General features: G+C 38.2%; 1 protein-coding gene across 3 annotated transcripts in view; it reads right to left on the bottom strand.

Moving 5' to 3' along the window:
* LOC141577126 (ankyrin repeat domain-containing protein 26-like) overlaps window positions 1-15,858 on the bottom strand; it is a 38,414-nt gene extending 22,556 nt beyond the window's left edge. For 2 of the 3 annotated variants that reach the window (XM_074361167.1, XM_074361169.1), the window contains exons 1-10: window positions 14,334-15,858; window positions 12,092-12,259; window positions 11,441-11,492; window positions 10,992-11,061; window positions 6,524-6,617; window positions 4,548-4,817; window positions 4,079-4,107; window positions 3,820-3,892; window positions 1,891-1,964; window positions 1,259-1,400 (exon numbers count right to left, since the gene is read on the bottom strand). In XM_074361167.1, coding sequence (XP_074217268.1) covers window positions 1,259-1,388 — 130 coding nt within the window. In that variant the 5' untranslated portion in view covers window positions 1,389-1,400; window positions 1,891-1,964; window positions 3,820-3,892; ... (5 more) ...; window positions 12,092-12,259; window positions 14,334-15,858. The remainder of the gene's footprint in view (window positions 1-1,258; window positions 1,401-1,890; window positions 1,965-3,819; window positions 3,893-4,078; window positions 4,108-4,547; window positions 4,818-6,523; window positions 6,618-10,991; window positions 11,062-11,440; window positions 11,493-12,091; window positions 12,260-14,333) is intronic. The other variant, XM_074361168.1, reaches the window with a different exon arrangement.
* Window positions 15,859-17,463: the final 1,605 nt, after the last annotated feature.

Genomic DNA, 17,463 nt, shown 5'->3' with positions numbered 1-17,463 from the left:
TCTATTCAGCACTGTACAGGAGCCTGTGCAATCAGGCAAAATAAAGAAACAAAAGGCATCTGGATGGGAAATGAAGAGGTAAAAGTGTCTGCTAATCAGCGGGGAATATGACTACATGGTGCAAGTCAGCTAACTCCAACTTGTGGGCTGGGTTGCTTGCTTTGGTAAATAAACTTTTACTGAAATACAGCCACGTCCATTAACTTGTGTATTGTCTATGGCTACTCTTGTTGCAACGGTGACAGAGCTGATTAGCTGTGAGAGAATGTATTTATTGGCTGCAAGTCTTAAATGTGAACTATCCTTAGTAACACAGTAATTTAAAGAAGAAAAAGTTTGACTACCTCTCGTTATGTAGAAAATCTGAGAGAATCCATAAAAACACTACTAGAACTAACAAATGGGTTCAGCCAGGTTGGAGGGCACAGAGTCAGTATACACAAATCAACTGTATTTCTATCATCAGAAAATAAAATTTAAAATTTATTGTTTAAAAACAAATAAATAAAAATATGCTACTTATAACCTCACTGAAAAATAAGAAATACAGGTAAACTCATAAAAGACAAAAACACCCAGACACTAAAAATTCTAAAATCTTGCTGAGAAAATCAAGGAAGACCTATATAAATCGAGTAATAAATTTTGTTCAATGTTAAAAATTCCATGTTGTTAAGAAGTCAATTCTCCCCAAATTAATCTACAGATTCAACATAATCTACATCTCATTTCCAGGACACTAACAGACTTTTTTTTTTTTTTTTTTACATTGACAAGCTGATTCTAAAATTCATGTGGAAAGAAGGGTAATAAAAGGAAACAAGATAAAGCCAGAGGACTGTGGCCTTTAACCATGGAGCTACGAGTGGCAGGAGCTGGATTTTAGGCAAGGAGGTAACAAAGACCTGAATTTTAAAAACTGTCTAGTAATCTTGGTTACGGTGTAGACCAAGGTCCCAGGAGGTGGAACGGCAGAGAAGAAAGTCCTGAGGTGATTTCAGTGTTCTAGGAGGGAAGTAGTGATACCCTGACCTTGGGTGAAGGCGTAGGAGCCCCAGAGTCAACAGAAAGCACAGGGAGAGGGAACGGCCACAGCCCCTGGCTGGCAGCGCACAACACGTCTGCTTCTGCTTTAACACAGCGCAGGTTCCTGAGACGCAGCGGACTGTAACGGAGCCGCGCTCCCTGGGCGGCACTAGGTGTGCACACGTTACCGCGAGACACTTAGAAAGGCTGTGTAGTCACACGGGGGTCCTACCTTTACTCTCCGGGCCAAGTCGCTCGATTAGCCTCAGGGTGCTCTTATAATTAGGGGAAAGCGACTCGCAATCCTCGGAAGCTGTCCCCGGTGACCGAGGTAAGTCATCGAGGCCATCCAGAGAATTCATCTGCTCTTTGACCTACAAATAAATAATGCTATTTCACAGTGTCTCCAACATTGTTATAAAATATGCTCAGTGTACAGAGGTGATCGATATCTATCTTTTTATGAGAGCAAAAACACAGACACTTCTCGAAAGAAGTGATTTCTGTCAAAAGGCTAACTTTATCAGTAGTGTTTCTAAATGATCTTGAAGTAAACGTTTCTACAACAAAGGAGGATTTTCTGTTTTTCCACTCTACCTTTTATAATTTTTTTTTAACTACAGGAAAACAATATTCAGGAAGGTTTTTTGCCTGAATTCCAAGGATAAAATTTAACTATAAATTAGTATAGATCCTAACAATACTTTAAGTTTTGTAACTAGATAAAATGCTATTAAAAACTAGATATTAAATAGTGATTTATTGACTCTAAAAGTCTAGTTTGAAAGGCAATTTCTTTTCAACTGTTATTAAAGCACAGAAAACAGTATTAAAGAAGAAATTTAAATTTACAATTTTACATACCTGTGAGAGGTTATTTTCCCTTCCATCACGTCTTTCTTCCTCTTCCTCAGATGTGCTTTCTAAGTCTAGGTCTGCTGAAAAATGAATATGCTTAGTTAAAATTCACTACTTAGAACAGCTAGATAAAAGGCATCATCTTTATAAAAACATAAAAAACATTTCATCAATTGACAGTTTAAATTAAGCTTAATCTTTAGCTAGATATTTACTTCTTTAAGAAATACTTCTAATTATTTAAAATTTCAACAAACTATTTGGGAAATACTAGATGTTACCAGATTACAGGCATACAAACATCTCAAAGTTTCACTCACAAATTGATTCACCAGACATGAACAAAACAAAGAAATAAAACAAAATTTAAAAATACAGTAGAAATATACAAAGTCACCTTCTCTACCTCCTAACAGTACCTTTTTAACAACATACCAAGCTTCAAGAGCAATGTTATTCATGCTTCCCAAAATTACTGTTACTTTTTATGCTTTTATCTTTCCTTTATCTGAAACGTTTCCCTTTATTGTTCTGACAAGTTCCTTTTCCTCTTTGAAGACTCAGCCTGCTCTGTGAAGTCCTCCTTGATTGCAGCTCTCTTTCTTCAGAGACACAGGGATCTCTTTCCTTGGAGTTACCTTGGTACTTCACAGATTTTTCTAGTGTGTCTTCACCAGCTGAACTCTAAACTATTTCTTTACATGTCTATCCTCTTTGCTCTTCTGCTGCAGAGGACAAACTCTTAAAAGTATCTTTGTATAAACAGTATTTATTAGAAAAACTTTGAGTATATAGCTTGTAGTCACTACTATAGGAGATAACTGAGAATCTTTTGTAAATACGACATTAATTCTACAGGTAAGGAAAGAAAACATAAAACTATAGGAGCAGAAAAAATATTGTATGACTTATTAATACAGCTCTGATTATATCACTGATTTCACATCCATGAGCCCTGTTTAAAACAGCAGTTCTCAGGTGCCATCTGAGAAGCCCTGAAGCCCCAAATTCCCTCCATCTAGGAAGTCCAGGAGGTCAAAACTAATTTCACAATAATACTGAACGCTATTTTCATTCTCATTCTCCGTTAAGTGTGCAGTGGAGGTTTCCAGATACATGACATGTGATAACATTATAGCTCTAATGGCTAATGCAATGTTTCTGTGTGCTTGTTTTTTAAATTTTTCAGTTTCATTTTCTAATATACTAAACATCAATAGATACAACCCACTTAAAAGTTCTTCAGAATTCTCAATAATTTTTCATAGTATAAAAAATATCCTAAACCCCAAAACTTTTAGGATTATTTTTGAAAAGATCATGTCTACCAAATACTAAGGTAGGACTAATAACTTCCATCATTTTTAATAATCAAAGACACCACACACACACTCTCCTAATCAAAACATCCAGTTGGCTTAAGATCTTTGGGCTAGGGAAATAGGTAAGTGGTAGAGCACATGCTTAGCATGTACAAGGTTCTGGGTTCAATCCCTAGGACCTCCACTAATAAATAAGTACAGAAATAAATAAATATCAGCAATGTGATAGCACTCAATGAAATCATTAAAGTGAAATATGACTGACATGTTAGCAAGTGAAGCTTTACCCAACGTAAAGGTCAGAATTCAATTAAGCATTTTAAAACTGGAAAAATCTTAGAACCTAATAATCAATCTCTCAGAATCCCCGAGAAGTATAGGGACTCCAAACTGAGCACTTTAGTGTCTCCCAACATCAATAGAAACATCCGAGTCAAAGCTGACATTTTAAAAATCTATTTCTTATGCTTATATATATTTTTCAAACATGGATACCGATCATAACATCTGCCTTACTTATGTCATCTTTCAATTAAATTTGAAAAAGTAAAAGGAATTAGGAAGAAGAAGACTGTACTTCATTTCAGAGTTAAATTTGTATTGCAAAATTTACCTGATTTGAATCTTTGTAAATTCTTCTTTGCTCCTGTTTTTTTAGGAACAGAATCTTTCACTCCAACTGCAGGCTGAATGGTTTTTGAAACAAACCGATTAATAATGTACATTTGATACAATCTGTAGTAATAATTCAAGGGGGGAGGGTCTAGCTCAGTGGCAGAGTGCCTGCTTAGCAGTGCATGAGGTCCTAGGCTAAATTCCCAGTACCCTCATTAAAAAAAAAAAATTCAAGATAAAAGTATAAAAGTTTTTACCTTCAGGTGAGGATATTTTTCAGTAGCATCTAAAAGCCAAAAGGGACACATAATCAATTATAAGTAAATATGAAAGCCAACTATCCAGTCATGCAGTTAGTACTGAGCGCAATCCTCATGCTTGCTTTGGAAATGAACCCGTTAGGTTTCGGTGTTTTGATTTTCAGGGGCAGTTAGGACAGCAACAAGGCAGAAATAGGAATCCATTATAGATACTGAATAAAGAGCAGGAATATAGGTTTAACAAAACATGCAGGTAAGATCTCAAAAGTACGATTATGTTTCAAATGACTTTATAAACTAGAAACGTGCACATGTACCAGTGTGAACATGCTGCCCGAGGAGGAGAAAAGCGATCTTTAATCAGAGGAACAAGTCACGGCTCCAAGAAGACAAATGTGAAAGCTGACGGTAAAACGCAACAGCACATCTTCCATTCGACTGACACCATTAGACTACAAGTATTTACCACGCTCTTCAATTCGTCCTGTGATTTAGGAAGTCCACAGTTGTGATGGCTGTTCATTTGAATGTGTAATTCACTTCTCGTCAGAGAAAGTGTTATGAATTGATCGGCTTGGATACACACTTGTAGAATAATCGTTCATAAAAATATTCATTTTTTTCCATACCCACATGGGCTACCGGTGTGCCTACAGTTCTTGGATCCTCTAGCCGCCAAAGTTTCTTGATCCACTCATGCAAGAAAGAATATATACTGAGGTTTCAATATTGAAATCTGGTGATCAAAAAAAAATTTCATTGCCACAGAATTATTAGACATTAAAAGTCTTTTATATTTCAAAACCTGTGTAGTATTCACTGAAAATAACAACTTTAGCATTTATGGAATGAATCCTGTTAATTTCTTTTATTTCCAAAATTGGTTCGGTAAATCAGGCTAATGATTAAAAGGATTATTGTGAAACAAATATCTTATCAAAAAATTAGGTCTCATTAAAAACAACAACAACACAGCCAATGTTTCATATTCAAATTAATCTCACTTGAATAACAAATACCAATAAAACATGTATCTTTGAAGCCTGATAGGAGTGGCTGTGGTTTACCCCAATTCTAGGCCCCCTCCTGATTCCAGTATTCTCTGGAGTGGCAGTGATCTAACCTGGCTTCAGTGCAAATATACTGACGCCATGGAAAAGGAGTTCTCTCAAGTTTCCCCTCAATTCCAAAATCACCTACCTGCGGCCTTTTTTCCCTCCTTCCTTCCTTTCACTTTCCTCTTCAAAGGTACCCCTAGATCTGTGGTCTTAATTCTTCCCCTTCTCTATTCTTTGGACGCATGATGCCCACCACTCCTTTTCCCTCTCTGCTTAGCAGCAGTATCTTACATCTCTAATTTCTACTTCAACACTTTGCCTCGCTCTGGCTATGAACGTGCTCAGAAAGAAAAACAAAATCATGCTTTTCCTTGATGCTGTTGTGTCTTTAACTCCCCAGTGGCTCTTTTTCCAGATTCCCCTAAACACAAGTCTACCCTCTGAGCGTGATCTGAAGACCAGCAACAAGGGCATCACCTGAGAGCTTGTTAGAAACGCAGACCCACTGCTCAGAATGTGCACTTTTCACTGGGTCCCCAGGTGACTGAGTAAAATGTGAGCAACTCCGGTCTATACAGAGAAGCAGACTCGGACTTAACTAATCCTTCTGAAATCCAGCCTCACGCGTCTCACTGTAACACTTCCCCGAAAGCTGCATCGGGAGTTGCAGGCTTTTCAGTGGACTCTTCACCAGGCTCCAGCGCCCCTGCCCTCCCCGGAACGCACCCTGCCCTCTTCCTTTTTCCCACTCTCTTCTGTTGGCCTATGAGACACCATCCTGTAAGGCAGCAGCACGCTGCATGACACGAAGGTCCAGACATTGACAGCTGACCACACACGCCTGTGCTCACCCACGGCAGGCACACCCAGCTCTGCGTGAGCAGGTACCGCAGTCCTCACCGCCTTCCTAATGATCGGGGGTCGGGGGAGTGGAACATTCTGCTGAGGTTCCTGGACAAGCTTTGGTGCTGGAAGCAGCTCACTTCATACCCACCTCATTTCAAACACTCCTCTTCCTTCTTCTAAAAACTATACTACATTCATTACCACCTCCTGCCAGGGACCCCCCCTCCTTTTCCTTCATTTTCTCCCCTCCTCTCTACCTCTCTCATCCTTCGCTCCCTCCTTCCCTCCTCCTGATTTCCTCACTGTCCTCAGGTCACAGAGCATCTTGAAAGAAAGCTAACAACTGAGCTCCTTAAACAGCATTCTAGTTTAATCTGTTGCTGACACCTGATAAGATATACAATTTACTTCCTTTCTTCCTCTTGTTTCTCACTATACGTTCAACAGGTGATTTTCTTTGGCTGAGAGAATAGATCCAAATCCATGTTTTAAATCAACATTCTGTCAAATGACTTTTTTTATAAAATACAGTGCTTACTTTCTATTTGTCCATTTAATGTATTTTTTTCTCCTAGATCTGCAGCTCCAGATAAATGACCAACATGGCTCCATAGTTGAATCTCGGAGGTACTCTGTTAAAATTAATATTAATAATGAGTTGCATAAAGATTCCCTTATCCCTTTCTAAGAAAATACCTGTGCTTCCTACCTTATTATTATTTTTAAATTTCCTACTTTAAAAGCAATTAGACTTAAAAACAAAATAAGCATATCCTGGAAACCCAAACATTTAAAGAGAAAATTTCATATAGACTCTCTAGATCAAGTCTATCTTTTATCTTCAGTTGGCTTCTGACTCTGTAAACTGAGCATGGAAAGCCAGAGCAAATATTTTCATAGACAAAATACTGACTTATGTGCAGATTTCAACAAAGAATTAACTTCAAAATACCTAATTCCATTCTGCATTCCTCGACAAAAGAAGAGGACATTTTAAAAAATACACATTTTTATATGTATAACTGAATTGCTTTGCAGTACACTTGAAACTAAAATTATAAACTGACTACACTTCAATAAAAAATAAAATTAAAAATATACATATTTAAATATATTCTTTAATAAGTATACGTGCTATAAATATAAAATTTTTCTTAGGACAGATATTGCTTTTAATATTAAAATAACATAATTGGCATGAAAAGAAGCCTTGGAGTGTGTCATGTTGAGTATCAACAGAACACTGTGGAAACTGCTACATTTCAGGAAACAAAGGCTTAGCAGAATCTAACGATTATTTGATAAAACTTTTATTCATAAGAAAAATAGTTGAATAAAGTACCAAAGTTGAAAGAAAAACATTTATGTTTAAATTAACAGCAGAGAAATTTTAAATGTAGCTATGCAGCTCTTCAAAAAGGTACCATAAGCTTTCCTTTACTAAGGGAATAATAAGAACATTGTTTAGTGACCACCCGCATGTGCCAGGCCCTTATCATGCACATTCTCTTCTCTACACACAACAATAATAAAAGTGATCCTAAGGACGGTTACACACTTGCTGCTTCCTGGCCACTCCAAGATGCTGGAGCACCGTGATGAGCAGATGGGACCCGCTGTTCTCTCTGTCCGGAACATCCCTCCCCGGGACCTTCGTGTGACTGGCTCCTTCCTGTCCGTCACCTGGCAGCTTTGGTCACACTCAGCTCTTTTCTGACTACCTAAATTCCACCCTTTCTCCACCCCCGGCCTAACTACAAACTCCCCCACTGTTGTCTAACCTAACGCTCTCCACGTTCCTTAAGTGAAGGACTTACTGTCCTTGATAAAGGGTTCCTGTTTACTTGCTCTTCTGTTCCTGCCACTTCAGCCTAACCCCTCAACTGCGACATTCAGTGTCTAGCTGCCTGGTGCTATTCGGTGTTCAGGAACAGGAGTTTATTTAAGGTCAAAACATCTAAAGTCCCCAGAAGGCGTCAAGTACCAAAGCACTACATACCTATCGGAGATGTCCGGTACTAGTTTGCTGACACTTAACGTACCCCAAATGAGAAGTCCCCGTGCCCGCTCTAACGTTCCCATTTTATTGTCCTTCAGATTTTAGAAAATTGTCCTCAACATTTCAGTAGGTCCCTAGTGGCCACTGTGATCATCCTGTCTTACATTTCTATAGCACCCTTTACAGTTGACAATGTGTTTTCACATTTGTTACCACAGTTTTGTTCACGACACATAACCTGAGAGGTAGGTATCAGTACCATGTTTTTGAACCAGGTCACTGACATTCAAACAAGTCAGACAAGTGTTTCCAAGATCCCACAGTGGGTCAGAACCAGGATGAAACGTCTGCTGACTTCAAGTACAGTGCTGTGCCACCAGGCAGGAGCTGCCGGGATCCAAGGGCTCAGGCTCTTACCTCTTTCCACGGCTGTCACCTTGGAATAGGTCACCACTACCCTGCACTTAGCTGCCTTCAAGCCCGGTCGCCATAAAGGTACTCACTGCACGCTATTTTCCCTAACCGAAATGGGCTGTCCTCAGTAAAACATCACTAACCCAAACTGCTGGTATTTTAACCCCACATACTTATTACTATTCCACTTGCTTTTGCTTCTCCTGAAATGTTCTTTGCAGCTCTAACTGACAATCCAAATATATTAATACTTTGAAGTCACAAGCACTGTCTTTTCAAGGTCAAAGTGGTTAAACAAACAAACAGAAACACCCTTTTTTTGTGGGGTTTTGTTTTTTTTTTTTACTACAACCTGTTTCTCTCTGAGTCTCATTAAGAGTTTTACACATTCATTTATAACAAAGAAACAGCTGGTCACAGGCTGACCAAGAATTATTTTCTTTAGTTTTTAGAAAATGTAACTTCAGAACCCAAGCCGATTCCCTATGACTTCTAAGCCTTGGTTTTTGCACTACATACACCAGTTTCATTAGGTGAGTCTGGAAAATTAACAGAAGTGCAGTCTGCAGTGATATGACATGTGGCACGGAATGACTTTATTAAGTTTGGGTTAAAATGAGGAAAAAATTTTGCTGGGCAAATGTAAAAGTGAGAAAGTGAAGTCAAAACATCCCTCCATTTATGTTTTAACATGACTAGTCAAGTACAAACTTAAGGCAAGAAAAAAAGGAAAATGTAAGTATAACAAGGCATGTGGAGAAATACATGTATTTCAGCATTTATATATAATAGATCGGTGATGTATCAGTATTGTCAGGGATATACTATGAATGAAAGCCTCTGTTTAACCTTTTTATTATATATATAAAAATATATAAATTACATATGCAAGTATATATATTATTCTTCAGCAAATTTTATAAAAATATCAAAATATATGATATATAAAACAAAGGCCTATGTTCATAATATATCCCCAATAATACTGACTTGTACTAATCTACAACCGTTTGTTTGTAAATACTACTATAAGTAAGACTTAAATTTTGTCACTAGAAGTCGCTCAATTGAACACGGTCATTTCTCACTACCTGAGCACTGTGAATTATTACTAGAGAGAGAGAAAAATAGATTTTAGAAAGTTCCTAACACATCAACTTTCCACTTAGAGAAAGAACAGGTAATCAGGATTCTAAGGATAATATATAGCTTGAAAAGATACATTGAATGGAACATGAGAGGGGGCTAAAAAGAAGGTTAAAAAGTTTTCATCTCAAATTCTAAGCTCACAATTGGTAGATACTGGAAAACAGACTGTAACTTATTCCTATTCATCATATACTTCTTATCTATTTCCTTGGCATTTATGACAGATTTCCTGTCATAACAACTGAACTTTTACAACCTAAACAAAGGGAATAGAAATTTAAGTCATATATTTAGAATTCAAATAGATTTCATTATGACATAGTACGTGTACTATATTACCTGTACAATCAAATAGATTTCATTATGATAGAGGGTGCGTGTTATACAACCTGCAGCATGGTGCAGAAGTCCATGTCTCCTCATGCACTCACATTCAAAAAATACTAAAATGCTTCTTACATTTAAGACCTTATTCTCGGTGCTCCAGGTAATGCACAATTACGTTCCCTAATCTCTAGCGGTGTATACTGATGCAGGGGTAATAAAATGAATATGTAAATAACTATACTACAAACTATCTGAAACTTGAAATTTTAGAATGGGACACGAGGACTGGACGTACTATTTTAAACTATAATACAAAGGAATTCTGAAGTAGGTTTTATCATATGGTTGTTATTAAGAGTCTACTTTGAGAGCTGGTTGCTATTTCAGGGAAAACATGTATTCTTCAATTAGATGAAGAGTTTTGAATACACTCTTAATGGGATAATTTAGAAAACACAGAGGAATCTATAATATGGATTTTGAGAAAAAAATTTTAATTTCTAAATTTCTATAATTTCAACTATTATTATAGTCTTAATGCAGAACCAGAGATAGAAATAAAGTAAAACAAACAAACAAACAAACAAATCAAAAACCTCTTTCCTCACAACTCTCTGATACCAAAATAAAAAGTGTCCAAGGGGGAAAAAAAAGACACATGCTATGCAGTGTTGGAACTGAAAGGCCCCAGGAAGAGGCCACGATTATCACAGTAAGTAGCTGTGTGCACTGAAGATGTCCCTGAGGCACGAGTATTATACAAGTGCCATCAGTGTGGTTTAAAAGTCAAAGAACCCTTATCCTTGGCCAAGTTTCACACTTCCTCTATTGTGGGAAACCTTTCACAGTACAGTTTTCCTGTCACTATATATCTTCTAGTCCATTTTGCTTCAGCCTTATCTTCAGTATTTACCAAAGTAAAAAAAAAAAAAAAAAAAAGAAAAAAGAAAAAGAAAAACATCAACCTGCCATATTTTTATTAAATGGGTTACTCTGACCAACTTTCTAACACAAACATAAAACAATGATAGGCAGACCACTGCTAAATTTTAAGAGTAAATACTACACAAAACTAAATTCAGAGCAGAAAAATGAATTTCACAAAAGAACACTTTACCTTGGGAGTAAGAGATAAGTCATCATCTGATGGAGGCCTTGAATCATCAATATCATGTTTGGGTGAAACGCTTTGGAGCAAAAATACACATCAAAAATGAGTGAGTTCATTTCTTTAAACAAACTAGTCACAAAAGTCTATGCTGAGGGATAAGAAAGCAGATTTGGGAGCCAGGCTCCCTGATGGTCAAGTCACAGGTCAACTACTTGCTAACCATGGAATCATGGGTCAACCAGTCAACCTCCTTAAGCTACAGTTGCCTAGTTAACTAACAGTGAGCTGTAACAGCACAGCTACTCTGCAAAGCTGTTGTGGTGACTGTACGAGGTAACAAATGTCAGGTACATAACACGGTGTCAAACCCAGAGTAGGACACTCAACAAGCCTTGTTTCTTTTCTCTGTTTTCCCTTAGTCAACATGTAATTTTTAAAAATCCATAAAATCCTACCTGATGACAGAGATATCTTCATTCCTCGGTGAAACCTCAACCACTAAATCCGCTATTAAAGAAAAAAGTAAAATAGACTTCATATCAGCAATAGAAAAATACAGAATATTGAAAGTGTAAGACCAATGTTCTGTTAACAAGCATTCCTTTGGGACCACACCTGGAGACTACACACTTGAGTGAATACTGAGTATACTCCTGGTAGGTAATTAATGCATAAAAACCACTTCCCCTCCTTTATATTTATCAAAAAGAAAAAGGGTGTTTATCCAAACTTGGAATCTTGAAGTGAACTGCTGTTTACAAGGACCAAAATCCCAACCAAACTTTACGAGACTCACAAAAGAATGATAATCATTAGTAGAATGAGTATCATAAACTGACAACGTCACGCTCACACAGCGTGGTGTTTCTGGACGACACCCATGGGACTAACCCACCCTGCCACTTGGCTTTGTCGGCCTCGTGTTATCTGGGCACGGTCATCCCTATTCGCTCACATACGCTCTAGGGCTGCCTTCACACTGCAATGGCAGACACGAGTAGATGTGACAGACACCACATGGCCTAAAATATTGACTCTCTGGCCCTTTATAGAAAAAGCTTGTGCATCCCTGCTTTATGTCACAACCAGGAAACCCTAAGACTCACATCGAATCTTCTTACTCTTCTGCTCAACATTCTTCAGTGGATCCATGCGGCTGCCATTGCTGGTTCCCAACTCGACAACCATTTCTTCTTTGTCGTCCTTGCCAGACAATTGCAACTGTTCTTGGATGTTTTCTGCCTCAGTACGCGAAGAAGGTAATCTCTTCTTAGCTGCAAAAAGAGGAATGATTATTCTGCGGTCATCACAGAAACTACATCTCCTTCCCCCGAGGCTGGCTTAGGCATGAGCATGCGATGTAGCCCAGCCAGTAAGATGCCAGAGGAAGTCTACCGGAAGCGTCTCTGTTTTCTTCCTCGTTAACAGGAAACATGCAGAGGGAAGCAGCCCTCCTCGCCTGCGGATACTGTCAGGTGAGAAGACGACGCTGGGAGCTGCTGCCAATCAGCAGACCAGGAAAGGCGACATCAAACACCAGCAGCCTCACAGCTGAAGGAGGGACAGCGTCTGGGATCCTGACCACATCACCGAACCTTCTAACCAAACCTGACTCCTGTTGCTATAGCCACTGGTACTTAGGGATCCTTTTATAATTTGTGGCTAAAAGCATTCTGACACATTTCCCAAGGTCTACAGCAGACCTCCTCCTTTCTGTAGTACTAGAAAGGCTTTCAGAAGCATGCCTGAGCTAGGTAGTCACCTCGTTCCCAACCATTCCTACAGCATCCTTCCTGCACCAACAAAATGAAACTCACAGATCCTGCAAAGTTCACTGGCACATCTTAGCCTCTGCACTGCTGTCCTTTCTGCCAAATGTAATCTTCAAAGATGTTCCGCCCACCAAACACTGCCCTTCTGCCTCCTTCCCTGGCAAACTTCTGCTCGCTCTGCATGGCTTACCTGACATCCTACCCACTTTTCAAAAACTTCTTTCCTCACCATGGACTTAAAGTTTTTGGCACATATTAAATACCAATAAAAATATATATAAAGACAGTTACAAAGTCCTCGTGGGCTCTGGAACACAGTAAGCAGAGAATAAAGTAAAGCAAATCATAAAATTGGTGATGACAGTAACGAGCTCCCGGAGGCCAGGAACTGTGCTTTTGACCTGTTTGCATTCTGTAAAGTCACAGTGGTGATTAGTACCTAAAAGACACTTGAGAATCATCTGTTAAGTGGATGAATTAACAGATAAGAATGTTTTCTTTGAAAATCCTGTTTTAAAAAAAAAGACATTAACCAGGGACAACTCTGTTGTGTTATGAGCACCTTGAAGACCAAAACACTGTCTATTCCATCTTTGTATTTCCTACAACGGAAGTTCTTTGCTTGATCCAGGTCTAACAACTTAAAGGTGCCCTCATACAGTTCAGACCGAACAGCACCCTAGGGGTCACATCTAGGCAACACAGCCTTTTTTTTTTTTTTTATGTGAAGCATTTCTGTGCTTTTATTACAATTTGTTGAGTCCTGAGTTGTGCTATTTGAGTAATTATTATGACAATCCTTTAACTAATGGCAATAGAAAACCTTGTTCCAACAAAATATAGTTTCATGACAAGTATCCCCCCAAAAGAAGAAAACATCTGACTCTCATGAAGGCAACATATCTCATTCTGTTGGCACCTCTGAGGAATGCATCCGTAAGAAAGAGACCTTGTTGGTGTAATGATGTGAAAAGTAACCAGTGCTTCTCAACAAGGCACTGCTTTGCTGACTTCTGCCCTATCACTAGGTATCTTTGAAAAACAGTCTCTTATTAGTATGCTACACACTGGCCCAGCTGTGCAGTTCTAATTGTTGGCCATTTGTTTACAGCACCAGGAAGGTATTGCTGAGCTACCAGTGTTAAAGACAATAACTTTATAGTGAGACTACTCATTATGCAATAACTAGCATTCATTTACCGGAAGCAATCCATTTACTGTAAAAATTAAAGATCCAGCTCTGTAACAAGGCCAACTTGTTATAATGTTAGAGGAAATATACAACAAAGTGAAAACCCTGTTTTTCTTATTTACACAAAGATATAATATGGGATTTCAGGAGCCATGATTAAAAAAAATGAATTTCTTTTCAGACAATATTGTCTCAGATTTTAAAGTACCTACAATTAACTTCTTAAGGAATTCTGAATACTAGACCATTAAGAAAACATTAATGAAAAAAATAAAAACATACATGAAATTTACACACTGGCTTGTTTGACTGCATTTTCATTATCAAAATTTCCTCAATCTTACTTCCTTATCTATGGTAGGCCCAACAAGAGTAACTTATTACCAGAACTCTGTCCCAGGTCGCTATTTTGAGGAGGAGTAGTTGGTATATTTCCATTTGTGTAGTCGACAATCAGCTGGTAAAGGCTATGTATAAAAAAATGGGATAAATAAATATTACTACTTGAATACTAATATGAAAAACAATTACCAAGTATATTAAATTCTTAGCTTATTTCAGACAATATCAGAGGTAATATCAAGACTTCAACTGTCCCTATACTTCAAACTTGTACAATCTACAATTTTAAATTTAGGATGTATAATTAAAAAAGAAAAAAAAGGAAGGTGAAGTAGTCATGAACTGAGGGCAAGTACAGCTCAGCAAGTTAACTAGAGCGAGCCTGACATATGGAAAGTGTCTCGAACTCAGAAGTCCCAGCTCTATAAACAACAGCTATTTGTTCCTGGAAAAGGGGTTTCTCTTCAGCTCAAAGTCTTCCTTTATAAAACTGGGATCTTACTGTCTTGTTAGGCAGTTAGTTATTAATACTCATAAGAGTATTATGAAGATTTAATGAGACAATGTATCCCTCAGATGCTCAGAGAAATCGTGGAAGAATGGAATAATCTGTTCTTCAACTTTAATGCTGGATCTATTTGAGAATCCCAAATAAAACCCAATGTGTGTTTTTTTATACGTGTAACATTTAAATGTGGCAGTTTTCAGAAAATGTTACAAATTATGGTGATTAGCTGTTCTTCGTGGTTTATAATTCAGGACACCTCAGCTACTATATAACTTGTAGCTAAACTCATTTACATATATATGACCTCATACAAGCATATGTATGAGAACTAAACAAGCTGTCACGCTGAAGTTTACGTGTCGATCGCCACGAAGACCGCGGAAACTGGATCAGCACAGGCATCCCGGGAGCAGAGGTCAGTCATGACCCGACTGCACGACCAGTTTCTTTTTCCTTTTCTTCTTTTAAAATTTTATTAAAGGTCTTTAGAGAGCAACGTCCAGACCCCAGACTCAGCTGCCAAGGAGATCCTGTTAAAACTAGTTTTAGTACCAACGCTGCAGCAACAGAATCAAGGGAAACAAGAGAACGATTAGCATGCCCTCGCCCTGCCCCAATGCCTCGTGGGAGAGGATTGTCACTGTGGCCTTAGGGAATCCCTTAGGTTCTTGAAAAATGCAAGAGGAAGATTATAGAAGAAAGCCCCCAAAGGAAAATACAGGATTTTCTGCTCTGCTAAACATTTCAAGACCCAAATAACTACTTAGAAAAATCAGATATGTGACATTATTTGGACCCCATGCATAGGGCTTTCACTGGAATGAAATGGAGACCAGTAGGACCCTAAGGATAAAGGTCTTACAAACCCTGAGATAAAGAACCCCGTGCCCACTGCTCCATCTCACTAGTCTGGCCTTTTGCTGGTTTCCAGCTGGTGATGGGGAGGGTCTCACTGCCATCCCCAAAGTGCCTGCTCCCAACTAGGAACTCTCACCTGTCATGTAACAAGTAACAGTTAGTCACTTTCAACCTCAATTTAGAGATAACTGGCATTTTAATGTAAACACTTACTGTTTAAAACCATTACGACAAGCATATCTTTCAGCAGACATTCTGTGTAAATCTCGAGAACTGGCATTAACGTGCTTCTGAAGCAGCAGCTTGACTGTGTCTGGTGAGTCATGAAACACAGCAAGCATGAGAGCTGATCTAAAATAAAAGAGACAACTTCACCCTTAGGAACGTAGTTAGCGTAACTCAAGCAGTTAATTTCGTCTAGTTTACCAAGTTAATATCCTGCCTAGCCCTGGACAACTGACCACTTACATGCTCGAGTGCTCATCTTTGCAAATTACCTCCAAGGCCAAAATGGAGGGCCAAAAAGAAGCTTCCTGTCCTACTTGGGTAGCACATAGTAGAAGTTGCTAGTTTAAAGTCCTCTGATGGACAAGAAAGGATGCTGAGGTCACTTATCTGAAGTAGGTAAAGGTTTAAATAAAGGATTCCCCATTTCTTCTCTAGTCTGAAATATAACACTTTAAAATCAGTAAGGAGAAGCTGTTTGCAGGCTGAAAACAGTAACATGAATAAAAATAGCAACACAAATAGTCACGGCTGCAGTTAATCGCGCTGAGAAGCATGTGCCCGGCACTAACCTGAACAGTCTACGCGTGGTCTTTCTTAGGCACAGCCACCCTTGAAGGATGTACGACGACCCTCCTTTACGTGACAGGAAACATACTGGTTGGTGATAAGTCATGTCCCCCAGGTAACACACCTGACCAGCACGAGAGCTGGGAATTCAACCTCGTCTGACTCTAAAGCCCAGCTCCTTCCTATCATCCACCAATGACCTGTCTTCTTTAAAGGGAGTGTTTATTCAATAATTCAAGCTATTTTTCTTCCTTCTACCATTATCAATTGAAAATAAAAACATCAAACTGTACTAGAAATGAAAAAGGATAAAAACTGATGAGCCCACAGTATCTGGTCATAGTTACTCTCTTAGTGATACTCACTTAGTGATAACCTAATCACATCACTATCCTTCAAAGAAAGTAATTTAAAGCAGAATCATCCAAAAGGCAAAACAAACTCCTCTCTGTTTAATATGCATCTTTTAAAAAATATATATACACCAAGTAGAGGTTAAAAAAATTATAAAAGAATGAAGAAATTCAACACTTTCTCATAAGGTAAATTAAAATTAGAGTCCATACTAATAAAACTAAAGTGAAATCCCTGAACTATGGTAAGATCACATGACCAAAAAAATCAGGTTGCAAATGACAGCACTCACTACCATAAAGGAAGATGAATCCTGCTGCATACCGTTCTTCGTGACACCAGGCAGAATAATTGCTTTTCTACCTGACTGATGATGTGTTGATTCCAAGTTAATCCTCTTCTTATTAAGTTCATCTTTCTGATTGGCTGTTACTACTCTAGAACAACATTAAGATTAAACAAAAAAAAAAAAAAAAGAGGGAGAGAGAACAAACTATTGTACCTTTGCATCTTGTCGACTGCATGTACATTTGCCCCGTTCTCAATCAAAAATTTGACCATCTCTTCTTTGTTCTCCCTGACGGCGACTAAAAATGGTGTGAAGTTATACTGTAAAATAGTAAAAACATTTGATAATGTACAAAATTACATATACAT

Source organism: Camelus bactrianus, chromosome 3 (genome assembly GCF_048773025.1).
Source record: "Camelus bactrianus isolate YW-2024 breed Bactrian camel chromosome 3, ASM4877302v1, whole genome shotgun sequence".
Taxonomy (NCBI): Eukaryota; Metazoa; Chordata; class Mammalia; order Artiodactyla; family Camelidae; genus Camelus; species Camelus bactrianus.
Note: the sequence above shows the minus strand (reverse complement) of the source record. Positions and strands in the feature narration are given on the sequence as shown.